The 20,890-nt window shown below is 37.6% G+C and overlaps 1 protein-coding gene across 2 annotated transcripts in view; it reads right to left on the bottom strand.

Annotated features, from left to right (window-relative positions):
- Nucleotides 1-20,890, bottom strand: part of RABGAP1L (RAB GTPase activating protein 1 like) — a 657,663-nt gene that overhangs the window by 588,222 nt on the left and 48,551 nt on the right. For both annotated transcript variants that reach the window (XM_013989628.2, XM_021102607.1), the window contains exon 2: nucleotides 439-609. In XM_013989628.2, coding sequence (XP_013845082.2) covers nucleotides 439-576 — 138 coding nt within the window. In that variant the 5' untranslated portion in view covers nucleotides 577-609. The remainder of the gene's footprint in view (nucleotides 1-438; nucleotides 610-20,890) is intronic.

The raw sequence follows: 20,890 nt of genomic DNA, 5'->3' as shown, positions 1-20,890 counted from the left end.
CAACTCTGATTCCACACCTAGCCTAGCCTGGGAACCTCCACATGCCACAGATGTAGCCTTAGAAAGCAAAAAACAGAAAAAAATAATAATAATAAATAAATAGTTAACTTTCAAAACCCAGCAGTAAAAGAGACAAAAATATCCAAATAAATTTATATAAGATTTAAACATTAAGTTTAACTTGCCATTTACCCTTTCTCTACTTTTTTCCCACTTATGCCCTTTTTTCTGAATTCTAAAGTAAAAGATAAACAAACAAAAGCAAAAATGTTTTAAAACACACAAACCAAATCATTAACCTCTGGATAAATCAAACATTGATCCAGTCAATACTCGAGAAAAACCTTTAGATATTATACATCTGAGATAAGTTTCACCTTGTTAAGAAATAAAAACAATCATTTAAAATAATATAATTTGTAGAATAGAAAAAGATACCTTCAGTTCAGGTTTTTCATCATCTTTTGTAGAAGTGTCATCTGCATGCTGAGGAACCAAAACAAATTCTTCACTGTTCGGTGTAGTCACAGAATCCGATGACCCACTAACCTTCTGTGACGAAGCTCTGACCTCCATTTCAGTTCTACAAACTTCTCTTCCCACATCCACCTGGTCAAAACCACAAGAATTAAGAACAAAAACTAGTGAATAAAAACATGAACTATTAAGCACCTCATCAATCTCTGGCCTTTAATAAATGGTTCATGCGAACAAGAATTCTGCTGACTGGGTAATTATCTCAAAGTTAGGGAGGCAACCTTCTTGGACTGGGCCACACAATGGAAATGTACTCTTTTCACCCTAAGTTTCCAGTCTAAAAGAACCATATTGTTCCCTGAAAAACAACACAAACCCGCCCACATCTCAGCTAAAAGGATTTATTACTGTTTGGTGCTCTTTGTATTTCTTCTAAAAATACCATTTCTGTTCTTTTTAATATAGAGAGGAATTAAGCATGATACCGGAAGTACCTACAAATTCACATACACAAAAACGCATTCAATGAAATTACTTTACAATAAATCTACATGTCTGCAAAAAATTACCTCCTCAAGACTAAGCACTGTATCTTAAAATATTTTTTGTGTCACTGAAGTTGACTGATTAATACAGAATTCAACACCCAAAGCCACATATCTTTTCTTTTCCCGACACACTACCATTTCTCTATAGGAAGCAAAAAAGAGGGGGGGGCCTAGGTAAGTAAAGCGTTCACACTGCCTTCACGCAGCAAACAATGTTTTAGTTAGTAATCAAATACAGTGTGATTTGTTTTCTGGATACATCTCTAATTTACACCAAGGAAACTCAACATTCTCTATCATTTCCAGAAATTCAAATATTCACACAACTAATTTTAACTGAACATGTCCCTTATATGACTAACAATCACTGCACTCCGCACTGTAGTTACACGAATGAATAAGGCAAACAAGTTGCCTCCTCTCCCGAAGCTTACATCACGCGAGGAAGCAAGGAAGGAAGCAAATAAGGTAATCCCAAATCCTTCTATAGGTATGAAGAAAATGAGGCATATTAATGTAACAAGGAGTAGCTGTAAGGAGTATATGGAGAACTTTACGTAAGGTGATAGGAAAGGACTCTCTTGAAAGAGAAATATTTGAGCTAAAATATTTATAAAAGACAAAAACGAACCGCATATTAAACAATCTGCTCAGATCTCTCTGACAGAGAGATAGACAAGTAGGCTAAAGAACACAGGACCTTGTAACCATGGTAAGTTTTCCAATCCATGACAAAAATCCCCCCAGATTCCTTCTTTTTCTCTTTCTAATTAGGTTACTTTGTTTACTGCCTCATATAAATATGGCTGCAATATCTCATTTCGCCATTAGGTGACACTAACACCATTACTCTGGAAGAGGGGGGAAAAAAATGACTTCTACCTTCAAGTCACACTTTAAAATATTAATTCCTAGGGAGTTCCCGTTGTGGCTCAGCGGGTTAAGAACCCGACTAGTATCCATGAGGATGCAGGTTCAATCCCTGGCCTCGCTCAGTGGCTTGAGTATTTGGCATTGCCGCAAGCTGTGGCACAGGTCACAGATGCAGCTCAGATCTGGCGTTGCTGTGGCTGTGACATAAGCCAGAAGCTGTAGCTGTGATTCGACCCCCAGCCTGGGCACTTCCACATGCTGCAGGCATGGCCCTAAAAAGAAAAAACAACAAACAAAAAACAAAAAACAAAACTTCCTAACATAATCAAAAATCAAAGTTTCCAATAATATCAAAATAAAGAATAATTATACCATACCTCAAGGCTAGTGTAATTAGCTAGCCCTCATTTATTTCTGTTAAGCATGTTAACATCCTTCCTTTTTAAAACCCTTCAAGCACATTCATCCATCCTCAAAAGCTTCTTCTCATTTTGCATATTATATGTTTCTGAAAATGCAGTATGTGGTAGAAGCTGTGTTTTTACCCTTCAGGCTGTCCCATAAATCCTTGGTTGCCAAAACATAAGCCATTCTGTGTGTTCTTCCTGTAGCTCCAAATACTTTTCAGTTGCCACTCTTCTACTTGACAGTTAAATGTTGGAAATTCAAGTTCAAGTCCTGAGCTTTTTTCTGATTCCTTGCCACACAATCAAAGTAATATGTCTCATTGCCACCGATTTAAATAGCATGTATATGCTGAGTCTTCCAAATTTAGAGTCATCCCCACTCTAAATTCCTGATTTGGAATTCAATCCTTTATTTGATATTTCAGTGTGGAAGAGTTTTCAGTATCTTAAATGTGATCCAAATGGAATACCTAATGTCTCCTCCAAAGTTTGTCCTTATTCAGATTTCCCATTTCAGTAAATAACACTACCTTCTACCAAGTTGCTCAAATAAGAAATCTGGATATCATCCTTGATTCATCTCCACTTCTTCATTCCTCTCATTAGCATGCCATGTCAATCCGACTTCCATAATAAATTCCACATCTACCCACCTTTCTCCACGTCAATTGTACCAATCCAATCCAAGGTATGTTCCCATCTACTATAAAAGTCTCCTAACCCATCTCTGACCTCCAGTCTCCCCCTTCCTAATCTACTTTTCACAGAGTTGCCAAAGAAATCTTTTGTAAAATAAATGATATTACATTAAACCTCCAAACTAAAATCTTTTCACTAAAAGTCAAATAAAATCCAAACTCCTTGCCAGGACTGACAAGGCCTAACACGCCCTTGCTTCTGTTGCTTCATCATAACAGCTCCATAACACAGAAAGTTCTTTCCCACTTTAGGTCCTTAGCTCTTACCTCCTACCCTCATATAGCTGACTCCTACAGATATCAGCTTTCATTCACTGACTCAACAAATATTTAATGAGTCCCTACTATGAGACAGAAACTATAATGAAAACTGGAGACTAAGTGATTAGTAAGAGGAACGTAGGTCCAGTCTTCCTAGATGTGCCATACTTATGGATGTGATAAATAATATCGAAGAAAATAAATTAGGATCACATAATGGAAAAAGTACTACAAGAGATAATGAGAAGCCAGGAGGCAATATGGACCCAGTTGACATTTGGACTTAATAAGAATGAGCAAACTATGGCAAGAATTAGGAAGAAAGAACTTCAAGTAGAAGAAAAAGCAAATACAAAAGCCAAGATGTAGGAAAAGGCTTACTGAGGAAGAGAAAGGGGGCCATGTAGCTACATAATAATGAGTATAGGTGATTATACAGCTGTTCCTCAGTATCAACAGAGGATTAGTTCCAGGACGTACCATAATTTTTTTTTTTTTTTTTTTTTTTTTTTTTGCTTTTTAGGGCTGCACCCACGGCATATGGAGGTTCCCAGGCTAAGGGTCCAATCAGAGCTACAGCTGCTGGCCTACACCACAGCTCACAGCAATGCCTGATCCTTAACCCCTCTGAGGGAGGCCAGGGATCGAACCTGCAACCTCATGATTCCCAATTGGATTCGTTTCTGCTGCACCATGACGGGAACTCCCAGAACCCACCATAGACACCAAGATCCACAGATGCTTAAGTCCCATAGTTGGCCCTCCATATCCTCAGCTCCTTACCTGTGGATTCAACCAATCAGAGATTGTGTAGTATTGTGGTAATTACTGGGGGGAAAAAAATCTATGTTTAAGTAGACCCAGACAGTTCAAACCCATGTTGTTCAAAGGTCGACTGCAGTTAGTACTAGGTGGAATATAGAAAGGAAGGCAGAGAAGCCTGAAGCCACCCCTGATGCTAAGGCTACCTAAATATACTCCTTCTTACAAAAGGGGACAGGTGGCTGCGGCGGAGGGATGTACTGGGGGTTTGGGATTGGCACATGCATAATGTGGTCTATGGAATGACTGGACAACAGGGACCTGCTTCATAGCACAGAGAACTGTACCCAATGTTCTCTGATAATCTATACAGCAAAAGAATCTGAAAAAAGAATGGATGTGTGTATATGTATAACTGAATCACTTTTTTGTACAGCAGAAATTACTGCAATATTATAAATCAACTATATTTCAATAAAACTTTTGTGTTTTTTTTTGGTCTTTTCTAGGGCTGCACTCGCGGCATATGAGGGTTCCCAGGCTAGGGGTCTAATCGGAGCTATAGCCACCTGCCGACACCAGAGCCACAGCAACACGGGATCTGAGCCGCGTCTGTGACCTACACCACAGCTCACAGCAACATCAGATCCTAAAATCAGTGAGCAAGGCCAGGGATAGAACCCACAACCTCATGGTTCCTAGTCGGATTCATTAACCACTGCGCCATGACGGGAACTCCAAAACTTTCTTAAATGAAATAAATAAATACATATGCTCCCTCCCCACTCCCAATTCTGTTTATCAGGGAATATCCTATGAACACAGTCCAGCACTTCTCAGTCTTCTCAGAATCACGAAAGCTCTCATTACAAGCATAAAAATCTTGCCTTGAAGGGCCTTATAAATAGTTTTAGAAGTTTGTCTAATGCTACTCATTGGGTTGAACACTGTTTTGAACCTCAATATAGAGATGACATGCTTTTCAAATTTGCATACAAACACAAAATCTAAGAATGCAAAGTCAATACTTTAAAATATTTCCACAGCCAAGTAATAAGATTTAAATGGGGAAAGAAATGTCTTTTCAATAAAGGGTGCTGGAAAAATTAGATATCTACATGCAAAAGAATAAAGTTGGACCCTGCCTCAAACCATATACGAAGCTTAATTCAAAATGGATCCTAGACCTAAACATAAGAACTAAAACTCTCGAAAGAAAACACAGGAGTAAATATTCATGTACTTGGGTTAAGCAATGCTTTCTGATATGACACTAAAAGCATAAAAGGCAAAATAAAAAAAAAAGATAAATTGGACTACCTCAAAATTTAAAATGTGCTGAAAATGAAAAAAGTAAAAATAAAATCCACAGGATGAGAAAGTATTTGCAAGTAGTACATCTGATAAGAGTCTGCTATCCAGATTATATGAATAACTCCTATGAGTCAGTTATAAAAAGACAAATAATTCAACCTCTGGTATCAGCTAAAGAACCTGAAAGTCATCACTCCCTTCTCTATAACAAAAGGTTGGACAAACTGAAAATCAATAGCTCTTCTTGGATCCATCAGAGAATTGAGATCAAAGGACAAACCATCATGCCAAATCTGGAGGCAATCAAGAGAGAGAAAGCCGCATAGATCCGTTTATCTAAAGCAGAAGCTGCTGGCATCATAAACATGAAAGAACACCTAAATGGTAATTTTGATAAAATACTGGAAGCTAAGTATGGAATTTGGGTGTGGGAGGGAGGGGAGAGTGGGTTGTAGAAGGGTGGCTTCGAATTTTTTGCATTTTACGTTTATACTTCAATAATAATAAAGAAATTTCTAATTCCAAAAAAAGAAGAGAGGAGTTCCCATCATGGCGCAGTGGGAACTATGAACCATGCAATTGTGGGTTCAATCCCTGGCCTTACTCAGTGGGTTAAGGATCCGGCATTGCCATGAACTGTGGTGTAGGTTGCAGATGCGGCTCAGACCTGGCGTTGCTGTGGCTGTGGCATAGGCCGGCAGCTGTAGCTCCAATTAGACCCTTAGTCTGGGAACTTCCATATGCCAAGGGTGCAGCCCTAAAAAGAAAAACAAAACAAAACAAAAAGTGAAAGCAGGAATAGCTATATTGATTTTAGACAAAGCAGACTTCAGAACCAGGAAAATTATTAAAGATGAACAGGAGTATTATGTAATAATAAAAGGGTCAATTCTCCAAGAAGCCATAGAATCTGAAATGAGTGTGCACCTAACAAGAGGACATCAAAATATTTGAGGCAGAAACTGATAGAAATGAAAGGGGAAATAGATGAATCCACAATTATAGCTGTGAACTTCAACACTCCTCTATGAGACTGACAAATCAAGCAGGCAGAAAATTAACAAAGATACAGATGACCTGAAAAGCACTGTGGGTCAGCTTGATCTAATTGATATTCATAAAATATTAATCTAATATGAGATGAATATACTTTCTCAAGGGAACATTCACCAAAGGAGATCATATTTTGGGCCATAAAATACAACCGGACAAACTTTTAAAAATTAAAACTATACAATATTATCAAACCATAATAGAGTTAAGCCAGAAATCAGTTGGAATAGCTTGGGAATTCCCAAATATTTAGCATACTTCTAAATAACCATGAGATTATCATCAAAGAAGATGATTCAAGAAAAAATTTTAAATACTTTGAACTAAACAAAAATGAAAATACAGCTTCTCAAAAGTTGTGTGATACAGTACTTAGAAATCTGTTGCATTGAATACATACACCGGGAAAAAATAAATCTAAAATCTATAACTTATGCTTAGGAGCCTCAGGATACTGAAAAAAAGGAGAGCAGATGAAAATAAATAATAAAAATATAACAAAAATCAATGAAATTGAAGCAAAAATAAAACAGAAAAATTTAAAAACAGAAACCAAAAGATTTGTTCTTTAAAAAGATCAATAAAATTGATATATAGTCTAGCCAGGCTAAACAAGAAAAAGAGAAGACTCATTACCAATATCAAAAATGAAAGAGGGTCATCACCACCAATCCCCTGGACATTAACAGGATAATAAAGGAATACTACAAACAATTCTATACCCACAAATTTGGTGACTTAGATGAACTGGAGCAGTTCCTTAAAAGACATCAAGTACCAAACTTCACACCAGTAAAAACAGCTAACCTGAATAGCTCTATACTTTTAAATAAATTTAACCAGAAGTAATTAATAAACTTCCAAAAAATAAAGCACCAGACAGAGATGGCTTCACTAGTTAATTTCACCAAATGTTTAAGTTAGAAATAATACTGGAGTTCCCTCATGGCTCAGCAGGTTAAGGATCTAGCACTGCTACTCTTATGGCTCTGGTTACAGCTGTGGCACAGGTTTGATACCCGGCCCAGGAAGCTCTGCATGCCATGGACACGGCCAAAAAAAAAAAAAGAAAGAAAGAAATAATATGAATTTTAACTGACCACAATTTTTTCTAAAAAATAAGAGAGGAAACACTTCCTAATCCATTCTATGAGGCCAGCATTACCCTAATACCAAAACCAGATTACAAGAAAACTATAGACAAAGTATTATAAAATCATTTCCAACAATGTATAAAAAGAATTATACCAGGGAGTTCCCGTCGTGGCGCAGTGGTTAACGAATCCGACTAGGAACCATGAGGCTGCGGGTTCGGTCCCTGAGCTTGCTCAGTGGATTAACCATCCGGCATTGCCGTGAGCTGTGGTGTAGGTTGCAGACGCGGCTCGGATCCGGAATTGCTGTGGCTCTGGCGTAGGCCGGAGACTACAGCTCCGATTCGACCCCTAGCCTGGGAACCTCCATATGCCGCAGAAGTGGCCCAAGAAATAGCAAAAAGACAGGAAAAAAAAAAAAAAAAGAATTATACCATAGGTAATGTAAGACTGGCTCAAAAATTCATCAGTGTAGGACTCCCACTGTAGCGCAGCAGGTTAAAGATCTAGCATTGTTTCTGAGGCAGTGCAGGATCAACCCCTGGCCGGGTCCATATGCCACAGGTAAAGCTATAAAAAGAAAAAAACAAAAAATAACTTGCTGAGATTGAATAAACAAACTTAGAACACAACTACTAACTAAACTATCTACACAAGTACAAGGACAATGTCTGCTTTTATTTGATTCACCAAAACATCCCCAGCACAGTGCCTACATATCGTATGCACTCAATAAATATCTGCTTACTAAACAAGTCAATTATTTTGGGTGTAACAGGCTGGACTGCTGCATCAGGTAGAAAGTTGGACTGAATGGATTCTAAAGTCACTTAAAATTCTCATTCTATGTGATATATAGAAGAATTCCATTCCACGTCAATTCAAAATATAATTTACTATGTCTACTATTATGCAACAGCATGCTAAGCAAAATGTTACTTTCTCTTTATATATGGTGATCTGCTATTATTTCAAATCAAAAGAAACGGCAGTTGGAAAATTTTCAAGACTCTTCTAAGCAAAGCTGCTTTTAAAAGCATTTAGTTAAAAGACTGCCCTTTTACAATTCAAAAATTAGAATGTAAAATCTGACAAATAATTGTTATGTCTCCTCAGGCACAGAAGGAGGGGAAAAAAAACCAATATGAGAAATATAGTCTAGGCATAAACATTTTTATTTTTAGGGCATTTTAACAATACACAAGAAAAGGAAAACTTATCAGTACTACAGAAAATCTGATAAATGTTTCTTTTATCTATCCCCTTCTCCACTGCTCTGAACTAAAGGAGCTCAATAAAATTGACTGACTTAAATCACTTAAACACACATTTATCCACTCTATCTAGAGTAATTCTACCAATTTTACCAAGTAAAATAGCTTTTAATTCTTATTTTAATGCCATATCATTTTTGTCAAATGAGTAAGATGATACCTAAATTAACACCTCACTTGGAGGCCTAAAACTACAATTTTCACATGTATAACAGTTTAAAAACATTCAGCAAAGTCTAACTGGAAGCTATCTTCTTCCCAAAATAACCAAACACATTCAAAAGTATATAATCGTGGGCCACATGGTCTAACTTCTTTTTGTGCCAAATGTGGTTAGCCTACTCCTTGCTTTTAGAGTATGTTCTTGCACCTATTCATTTTCAAGTAGCTCTTGAACTAAAATAGAAAACTGAAAATATGAGTGTGAGTCAAAAGTGGGAGGTACCCAGGCATGAAAATTAGAATGACCATAGTAGACTCATTACAACAGTGGAAACAGGAAATATTTTTAATTTACAAAAAGAAAATGGACTTGAATAATTTAAAACATCATTTGTCAATCATAATTATTTTGTGCACTAAAAAGAAATGAGGAAGTCCTGGGAAAAAACTACCAGGACATCTGTTCACTAAACAGTCCACCTACTATTCTAGTTTTCAGGCAAGAGCCACACCAGTATGTAGGTATGTATGCAAGTGTGCCCACGCCCCTGCTTCTGAAAAAGGCACAAAAGGACCTTATTAATTCACATTACTTTAGTAGATACCTATTTCTATTTGTCTAGCAATAATCTCCAAACTTTTTTTTCTAAGAGTAAGCTTTCTCTCTACTCAAACCACATGGCTTTTATAGAAATCTCAACCCTATGGCCAAACAGATCCCAAGGTGGACACTGAATCCAAACCAGACCAACTAACCCATATCCCTCCCTATAAATCCTTTTTGAATAAGCACATTTGAGTTTCTGTCACATGAAGCTTAATAAGTCCTAACATAATTATATGTTGGCAAAAAGATGTACAAGATACATTTTAATAAGCTACAGATGGCCATATGATTTCATATAGTATTTGTGAGAACAGAAATTTAGATGAAGGAAGACAAGAGAATCTGAAAAGCTGACAATAATTTCCCAGATAAACGATATGGTGGCTGTGATGAAGGAAAGGAAAAGAGTAAAGAGACTTACTTTAAGTAATTACAGGGGGAAAAAAAATGATTACATAAGAAGTATTTACAGTCAAAGGATGGTTTAAAAGACAATAGAAGAATGTTTTATAACCAAGATAGGAAGTCATCATAGGACAAAGAGGAAATGTAATTTTTTTTTGTCTCTCTCTCTTTTTTTTTTTATAGGACCACACCCACACATATGGAAGTTTCCAGGCTAGCAGGTGAATAGGAGCTGTAGCTTCCAGCCTACACCACAGCCACAGCCACACAGGACCTGAGCTGCATCTGCCACCTACACCATAGCTCATGGGCAATGCAGGATCACTGACCCACTCGGTGGGTCAGGGATGGAATCCACATCCCCATGGATCCTAGTTGGGTTTGTTACCACTGAGCCATGATGGGAACTCCAGGAGAAAAAGGTATTTTAAATAGTAGGCACATTATGGTTGTTGCTTTGTAACAATCCTAAGTCATAAAAACAGAGTGCAAAACAGGAAAAAAATTATATTGAAAAATCTGTATCAGGATGGTGAGATGTGCAGGTGACTGTGGTAGATCAGATAACTGTTATCAATTTTTTTCATTATTATTAATTTATTTTTTTCCCACTGTACAGCAAGGGATCAAGTTATCCTTACATGTATACATTTTTCCCCCACCCTTTGTTCTGTTGCAATATGAGTATCTAAACATAATTCTCAATGTTATCAATTTTTAAACTCCCTATTACAGAATTGTACATTTATGCCTCTTGAATATTGACTTTGCAATACCTCCAATCAGAGTAAGAGAAGCAAAATATTTCCCCGCCTCCCAAATTTGGGGCTTATCCATGTAATTTGCTTAGGTCAATGGACTATCAGAAAACAAAACTTGAGCAGAAACCTTAAATGTACTTGAGGTTTTTGGCTTAGTCTCTTGAACTTCTGCCACCTCTCCTGAGAAGAACATGTGCAGGAAGCCAATAAACTCAATAAGCAACATGAAAAAAAGACATGAATCCAGCCTACAGTAAGAAGAGTCTCCCTCACAGATCCACAGAAGCATCATTAAAAACTACATGTTTATTGTTGTAAACCATGAAACATTCCAGCATTGTTCCACAGCATAACCAAAGTAATAGCTAGTACAACAATCCACTATTTTTAAATTTCTTCTGCATTATTATGCTATCTTCAAATAAAAATCAGAAAAAGCTAACACTGCAAATAATAAGTCAATCTCTCAAAGAGAGATTAATATAATTCTTTAATTTTTACCTTTAAAAACCTAGTGGTTTCTATAATTATTTATACTCCACTGAGTTAAAACATACTTCAATAGGCTACCCTTCAAATACTAATGTTCAATCCTAGATATACTCAGTTGTATAAAACTTTGATCCATGCATGATACTGTAGTTTAGAAAAGCTATCACCAATATCTCCTAGGCAATAATATTTTGAAAATAAATACAATCATAAATTGTAATGAAGATTTGACTTTGACTCTAGATTTTTCTCTTGGTTTTTCTGCCATAAGTACATATACAATCTATTAAAGAATAAGGGTAATAAAATCATACACATTTCACTCTTTGCCTGAAAAACAAAGGACTGTCAGATATGCAGTTCAGTGTTCTATGAACTTGGCTTCAAACAAATTGACAGCTTTATGCCCAGCAGGTACAGGCAAATGGTCAAAGTGGGGAAAAAAATCCATCACATGATAGAATACACTAAAGAGTCCACTTAACTATAGTCCCCCTGGAGTTCCCTGGTAGCTCAGTGGGTTAAAGATCCAACGTTGTCACTGCTAAGGTTCTGGTTATTGCTATGGCACAGGTTCAATCCCTGGCCTGGGAACTTCCATATGCCAAGAGTGTGCCAAAAGTAAAATAAAATAGCTACAGTCCCCTCTTTCTCTGCTGGGCTAATAAAAACCACAGTCTTGTGATCTTTGGGTCACCATCTACTACTTGATACGTTGTGTGCTCCTGCACAAAGAACATAAGACAGTCAAAAAAAAAAGTCGAGTTCTTTCACAAAGCTAGAACAAACAATCCAAAAATTTATATGGAACCACAAAAGACCCAGAATTGCCAAAGCAATCCTGAGGAACAAAAACCAAGCAGGAGGCATAACTCTCCCAAACCTCAGGCAATATTACAGAGCCATAGTCATCAAGACAGTGTGGTACTGGTACCAAAACAGACATACAGACCAATGGAACAGAATAGAGAACCCAGAAATAAACACAGACACCTACAGTCAATGAATCTTCAACAAAGGAGGCAAGAATATAAAATGGGAAAAACACAGTCTTTTCAGTAAGTGGTGCTGGGAAAACTGGACAGCCGCATGTAAATCAATGAAACTGGAACGCACCCTCACACCATGCACAAAATATAACTCAAAATAACTTGAAGACTTAAATGTGAGACAAGACACCATCAAACTCCTAGAAGAAAACATAGGCAAAACATTCTCTGATTATCAACCTTACAAATGTTTCTCAGGTCACTCTCCCAAAGCAACAGAAATAAGAGCAAAAAGAAACCAATGGGACCTAATCAAACTGACAAGCTTTTGCACAGCAAAGGAACCCCACAAGAAAACAAAAGGATAACTTATAGAATGGGAGAAAATAGCTTCAAATGATGCAGCTGACAAGGCCTTATCTCTAAGATATACAAACAACTTATACAGCTCAGTACCAAAAAAGCCAACAGCTGAATTGAAAAATGGGCAAAAGACCCCACAGACATTTCTCCAAAGAAGATAAACAGATGTCCAAGAAACACACGAAAAAATGCTCAACATCCCTGAGTATTAGAGAAATGCAAATCAAAACTACCATGAGATACCACCTCACAGCAGTCAGAATGGCCATCATTAATAAGTCCACAAATAATAAATGCTGGAGAGGGTGTGGAGAAAAGGGAACCCTGCTGCACTGTTGGTAGGAATGTAAATTGGTACAACCACTGTGGAAAACAGCATGGAGGTTCCTAAGAAAACTATACATAGAACTACCATATGCTCCATACCAAAAAAACAAACAACCCCATCCAAAAAATGGGCAGAAGATATAAACAGACAGTTCTACAAAGAAGACATACAGATGGCCAAGAAACACATGAAAAGATGTTCAACATCACTCATTATTAGAGAGACGCAAATCAAAACCATGATGAGGTACCACCTTACACCAGCCAGAATGGCCGTCATCAAAGAGCCTACAAACAATAAGTGCTGGAGAGGGTGTAGAGAAAAAGGAACACTAGTACACTGTTGGTGGGATTGTAAATTGGTGCAACCACTGTGGAAAGCAGTATGGAGATGCCTCAGAAAACTAAACATAGAACTACCATTTGATCCAGCAATCCCACTCCTGGGCATCTATCCAGAGAAAACCATGACTCAAAAAGACACATGTACTCCAATGTTCATTGCAGCACTATTTACAATAGCCAAGACATGGAAACAACCTAAATGTCCATCAATAGAGGAGTGGATCCAGAAGATGTGGTACATATACACAATGGAACATTACTCAGCCATTAAAAAGAACGAAACACCACCATTTTTTGCAACATGGATGGACCTAGAAACTATCATGCTAAGTGAAGTCAGCCATACACTGAGACACCAACATCAAATGCTTTCACTGACATGTGGAATCTGAAAAAAAGGACAGACGGAACTTCTTTGCAGAACAGATGCTGACTCACAGACATTGAAAAACTTATGGTCTCCAGAGGAGACAGTTTGGGGGGTGGGGGGATGTGCCTGGGCTATGGGATGGAAATCCTGTGAAATCAGCTTCTTATGATCATTATACAACTACAGATGTGATAAATTCATTTGAGTAATAAAAAAAAACTACCATATGACCCAGCAATCCCACTCTTGGGCATATATCTGGACAAAACTTTCCTTGAAAAAGACTCATGCACCTGCATGTTCACTGCAGCACTATTCACAATAGCCAAGATATGGAAACAAACTAAATGTCCATGACAGATGATTGAATTAGGAAGATGTGATATATGTATACACAATACTACTCAGACATAAAAAAATAAAATAATGCCATGTACAGCAACATTGATAGAACGAGAGACTATCATACTAAGTGAAATAAATCAGAAAGAGAAAGAAATATACCATATGATATCACTTATATCTGGAATCTAATATACAGCACAAATGAAGCTTTCCACAGAAAAGAAAATCATGGACATGGAGAACAGACTTGTGGTTTCTAAGAGGAAGGGGGAGGGAGTGGGATGGATTGGGAAGTTGGGGTTAATAGATGCAAATTATTGCCTTTGGAATGGATAAGCAATGAGAACCTGCTGTACAGCACTAGAAACTGTATCTAGCCACTTATGATAGGGCATGATAATGTAAGAAAAAAGAATGTATATATGTATGTGTGACTGGGTCACTTTTGCTGTATAGTAGAAAATTGACACAACACTGTAAACCAGCTATAATGGAAAAAAATAAAAATCATTTTAAAAAAAATCATAAGTTCTTTCTAGCCCAGTGTGTCCATGGGAAAGTCATCTCACTTCCATGAACATACTGGTTTCTTTAGCTGAAAAATAAGGGGTTTCACTAGTTGTTCTCCAAGATGGCAAGGCTCTAAAAAAATTTACACATCATTTATTTTCTGAATATACCTGTAGATGAAGAAGAAACAGAATACAGATGAAAAGTCTGAGGCACAGAGAAATTAAATAATTCCTCTAATAAAGTACAGAGCAGAAGTAGAATTTATAAATCCTCAGTTAAGAAATCTTATTTACTAGCATATTACTTTTCTAAGGGCTGGCAGCATTACACTATTACAAACATTTTCAGCCAATTATATCTTCTGCCCTCACATAATACACTCAATGAAAGTAAACCAAAATACAACACCAAGCAGAATTAAGAAAGAAAAGGAGTGAATTAACGTTTACTGTGTATTTCCTACATAAGTGGAACTACGTTAACAGAAGAAATGGTCATTACCAATTTGTTGCGTCTAGTATAGAGAGACCCAAAGAAGTAACCAAAACTTCAACTTGGCAACCAGACATGGTTCCTGATGCCAAAGGAAAGAAAAGGGATTTCCCTGCTGCCCTCTTCAACTATTTGAGCTGCACAAGAATCAGCAGTTAGGAAGCCTCAATCATTGTCCAAGAAGATACAACACCAACACAACTAAGGAACTGAAGTAAAATGATTTTTAAAGAATGTTTTTTTTTCCTATTAAAGCCTACAATCAAAGATCTGATTTCTGTCTCTGAAGCACAGAATCTTCTGGGTGTACTAGAACACTGAGTATTTCTGAGATATGCCTGGCTTAACACCTTCTTACTCATGAGAAGAAATTTAAATATACAGTACCCAAAAGCTTCTTGGCATATGATGTGCATGTATGTTTGTCTGTGTGTATGCATTTGTATCTGCCTAGTTCTTCAGAACTAATGATCCATATCAAAGAGTTAGAATTCATCGACATCCCTCAAATAAACTAGGTTTCAAAAAAATGCATTTTCCTTGGTTTGGTAGAATTTCTAACAAAGGGATTACATACATTTCTATACATTTCGTACTACTTTCTAATTTTTTCGGTAAAATGATTCAGTAGGATGCTTATGAGAAAAGTTAAGAAATGTGAAAAAAAGTTTTGCAATGCTTAAAAAATGGTACCTTCTGGAGTTCCTGTTGTGGCTCAGCAGTAATGAACCTGTCTAGTATCCCTGAAGACACAGGTCAATCCCTGGCCTAGCTCATTGGGTTAAGGATCCTGCATTGCTGTGAGCTGTGGTGTAGGTCATAGATGTGGCCAGATCCCATGTTGCTGTGGCTGTGGCATAGGCCAACAGCTACAGCTCTGATCCAACCCCTGGCCTGGGAACTTCCATATGCCACAGGTGAGGCCCTAAAAAGACAAAAAAAAAATTTTTTTTTTTTTTTTTTTTTTGTCTTTTTGCTATTTCTTGGGCCGCTCCTGCGGCATATGGAGGTTCCCAGGCTAGGGGTCAAATCGGAGCCATAGCCACCAGCCTACGCCAGAGCCATAGCAACGCAGGATCCGAGCCGTGTCTGCAACCTACACCACAGCTCACGGCAATGCCGGATCGTTAACCCACTGAGCAAGGGCAGGGACCGAACCCGCAACCTCATGGTTCCTAGTCGGATTCGTTAACCACTGCGCCACGACGGGAACTCCCCAATTTTTTTTTAATTTTAAAAAAAGGAAGCTTCCAAATTCTACTACACAAAAACAAAGAAATACAAAAAACCACCAAGAATAATTTGAAGAAGCTAGTATATAGGAAATTTCATGACATGTACCTAAAATTTCATAACTACATAGTTTCTATGAAATCATATAAGGTCATATGACAAAGCAAAGGGGAAAAGGATCTTGCTGAGATGAAAACTATATAAACTACAAACTGAGTCACTGTGCAATGGGAAAATAGTCCAAAGTAAAAACCATTCTAGAACTGCTTTATACTTTGCAAGGTTTCACTCTCACAAGACAAATAAAACCCAAGAGTATTTTACATAGTTAGAAGAAAAAATTATTCAATGGCCTCATAACCATTTCTATTGAATACCCCACCTAAAGAATGTTTTTAAATGCTTTCTGATGTTTTAAACAGGAAAAGCGTAATAAAATACAAAGCATCAGAAATCCAGTATGTGACAGCTTCTCATGTTTCTAAATCTGCATGTTGATGCCCATCTTCGATTTGTCATGCCTTTGAATCCTAAGTTACAAGCCACAACAGACTTGTTGCCATACTGAGAGCAGAGATTGGAATATTAGAGCCTTGGGGTCTCCAAGAGCATTCACACAGACTCCAATTAGTTTTTTAAAAAACTGTTGCTGCTGAAGATGAACACATTACTTAACAGGCAGTTATAAGGTAGGCTCCAACTGGATGGCCTAGACAGATTTCAAACTCAACATATTCAAAAATCAATACTTTAAATCTTTCCCCCCATCAGCCTAATAGCCAACCCACACCACCCTCCTGCAGACTTTTTTCTTTCTTTCTTTTTTTTTGGTCTTTTGTCTTTTTAGGGCCACACCTGTGGCATATGGCGGTTACCAGCCTAGGGTAACCTGAATCAGAGCTGTAGCCGCCAGCCACAGCCACAGCCACAGCCACAGCCACAGCCACAGCAATGTGGGATCAGAGCCACATCTGTGACCTACACCGCAGCTCACAGCAATGCAGGATCCTTAACCCACTGAGTGAAGCCAGGGATCGAACACGCATCCTCATGGATACCAGTAGGGTTTGTTAACCACTGAGCCATGACGGGAACTCCCAGACTTTCTCATCCTGATTGAGGGCAACTCCATCCTTCTAGTTACTCCAGTAAAAAGTACTGCTCAGGCTACTACTTTCTTTCTCACCTTCCTCAATCAATCAACCTCTGTCTCTCCCTCCCTCTCTCTTTACCCCCACCCACACCCTGACTTTACAGCTATAATGTAAGAAAATTCCTTTGGCTCTACCTTCAAATCACATCCAGAAATTATCCGCTTTTTATCACTACCACTGCCACTACCCAGTTCTAGCCACCATCATCTCTCATCAAGATTATTCTACAAGCTGCCTAAATAATCTCTCTGCGTCTTTACTTGTTCCCTGTAGTCTATTTTCAAAAACACAAAGAATGGTCTTTTTAATGTAGTTATTACCGGCCCTCTGATCAGAACCCTCCAATGGCTCCCCCATTTCACTCATAATAAAAGCCAAAAGGGGAGTCATGGCGCAGTGGTTAGAAAATCCGACTAGGAACCATGAAGTTGTAGGTTCGATCCCTGGCCTTGCTCAGTGGGTTAAGGATCCAACGTTGCCTGAGCTATAGTGTATGTCACAGATGCGCCTCAGATCCCATGTTGCTGTGGCTCTGGCGTAGGCCAGTAGCTACAGCTCTGATTAGACCCCTAGCCTGGGAACCTCCATATGCCTGCCGCGAGAATGGCCCAAGAAATGGCAAAAAGACAAAAAAAAAAAAAAAAAAAAAAAAAAAAGGCCAAATGACCTTCGAAGTCATTACACGCCTGTACTAAAAACTCACCCTTCCTCACTACTTCCCCCTCCCCATCTTACATTTATTACTTATCCCCTACAATTCTCTGCCTGGTTGACTCGACTCCATCCATCTAAAACAATCTCCTTACTTTCTCTCAAACAACCACGGCACACTTGCTGTGCTGTGAACACTCTTCTCCCAGATGTCTGCTTGGTTAACCCTTTAGTCCCCTGTTCATATCTTGCCTCAAATCTCATCTTCTTCTGAGACTTACCCTGATTACCTTATCTGTCTGCTTTTCCACCACCAACTTCCAATCCCCCTTTATCCTACTCTACTTACTCTTTTTTCCAGAACACTTATTTTCTAACACAATCTAATTTACTTTTGTATTACACTTAATGTTTATTGCCTGTCTCCCTCACTAGAATACAGCATCTTCAAAGGCAAGAATCTTTGTCTTATTCACTGATGTAAACCAAGCACCTAGAACTACGTCTGGCACATAGAAGACAGGTAAATATTTGCTGAACAAATGAAAGAGTGCCCAAGATGAGTAAGGTCAGTTCCTAAAACTAGTATCCTTCACCTTGATCAGGACTTTGTCTCTAAAGGGACAGGATAAGAGTACTGATGGTCTCTTTCACTGGATAAGTAGCCAGCACGCACTCTTGACATTATATAGAATTTCCATGGGTTTATGATATAATGACGTAACTAGAAAACAGAGTAAATTAAAATGTTAGACACTTCCTCACTGAATTTCCCATTTATGCAAAAAAAAATGAGAACACTGGCTAGAGAGTTAATCACATTAAGAAGTTGGTATTTTTGTGAGTGTGAATATAGATGGTATCGTTACGAGGAAGTCCTTATCTTAACAATACATAGTGAAGTATTTACAGGTTAAATCACATGATATCTGAGATGTGCTTAATATAATCATAGGGGAAAGCACAGGGGAAACTAGATTGTCATCAATTTAAATTTGATAAATTGGGAAAAGTCATAGGAATATTTACATCATTTACCCTGATTTTCTATATGTTTAGACACTGCCAAAATAAAAATATAAAAGCAAAGTAATCATAGCATGGAAAGTAAGTTTAAAAACACAAAAACAAAAGTCTACATTTCCTTTAGCATCTAACACATTATGCGGCATCTAAATAATAAATGAATGATGGAGAATAAAGTACATGTCAAAATTAACCAACAGTTCCTATAAACTCCATAATGACAAGAGCAGATTAAAATGAAATTGAATGACCAAAGTGAGGCCCTCCTTCAGAGTCAAAAAAAAAAAAAAAAAAAAAAAAAAAAGGACATGCAAAGTGGTGGTCACAGTAACCTCAAATTTGTATGGATGACTGGATCAGAATGAGGAACACAGTGAAAAGACTTTTTACCTTTTTTCAAGATAAAAGGCATTGCACTATATTCCATAAAGGTCAATTATATAAATGCAAAATATAATCAATGAGAACAAGAGAAGGTGGCTGAAGTTTTATGTACCATATAACACTGCAGCATATTAGAAATCCAAGGATCAATTAGACTGGAAAACAAATAGAGCAGGAGACCAACACTGTCTCAATCCCAGAAAGATCTAGTAAATAAAAAAAAAATTTAAGGCATAGAAATTTTAAATCTTAAAATTATTAGAGTTTCCATTGTGGCTTAGCAGTAACAAACCCAACTAGCATCCATGAGGATGCGGGTTCCATCCCTGGCTCAGTAGGTTAAGGATCCAGCATTGCCTTGAGCTGTGCTATAGGCTGCAGACATGGCTTGGATCTAATGTGGCTGTGGCTGTGACATATGCTGGCAGCTGCAGCTCAGATTCAACCCCTAGCCTGAGAACTTCCATATGCCATGGATAAGACCCTAAAAAAAAAAAAATACTATGGTAACAAACTATATATAATAAAACTTGTATTCCTCAAAACATAACTTGTACCACTGGAAGCACCTTCAACAATCTCCCCAGATGATTAAATCTACTCAAGTAAAACAGTAGCCTAACTGAAAGCTTCCCATCTAGCTCATGTACAGATAAATGTTTGGTTTTTTAATTCCATTTAAGTAACCGGAGATAAAAATCAAATGGACTCAGTACAAAAAAGATAAAATTTTCCCATCAGGAAGAGAAATAAAGTTATTTATTCCAGCTTACTCTGCTAATTTGCCAAAGAGTAAGAGGTGATGTACATGTTTCACATTCTAGGAATACCAGATTGTGAGCTACCACCTACAGAAGATCTTATACAAAAACATCCCAGAGTCCCCGTTGTGGCACAGTGAAAATGAATCCAACTAGGATCCATAAGGGTGCAGGTCTGATCTCTGGCCTCGCTCAGAGAGTCGGGGATCTGGTGTTTCCCATGAACTGTGGTGTAAGTCAAAGACATGGCCCAGATCCCTAGTTGCTGTGGCTGTCTAGGAACCTCCATATGTTGCAGGTACGGCTCTAAAAAAACAAAAACAAAACAAACCAAAAAAATCCCAAGTACCAATTTTAGTTTGATTTTCTTTTGCTTCTTATTCTTACTTGCCACAAAATTTCAAATTCTTAATATAAACAATGAATATAAACTATTTTAATTTCTCCTTTAATAAAGAATTACCTGGGTTTAAAATTATAATCCTCACATCTGTTTCCAATGAATAAATCACCACTAGACTGAATATAAAAAATACTTTTTCATAAGCAATAATTCTAGGAATAGCTATTACTTCTTTAAGGAGTAAATAAATAGAAGGGAGGGAAGAGAAGGGAGAGAGAGGCTAAACTGGCTCTCGCAATAATGGAATAATAACACTACTGAGGAACTAATGAATAGAACTACTTTTTTTTTTCTAATTTTATGGCTGCACCTGCAGCATATGGAAGTTGCCAGGCCAGGGACTGAA

Source organism: Sus scrofa, chromosome 9 (genome assembly GCF_000003025.6).
Source record: "Sus scrofa isolate TJ Tabasco breed Duroc chromosome 9, Sscrofa11.1, whole genome shotgun sequence".
In the NCBI taxonomy this organism is placed as follows: Eukaryota; Metazoa; Chordata; class Mammalia; order Artiodactyla; family Suidae; genus Sus; species Sus scrofa.
Note: the sequence above shows the minus strand (reverse complement) of the source record. Positions and strands in the feature narration are given on the sequence as shown.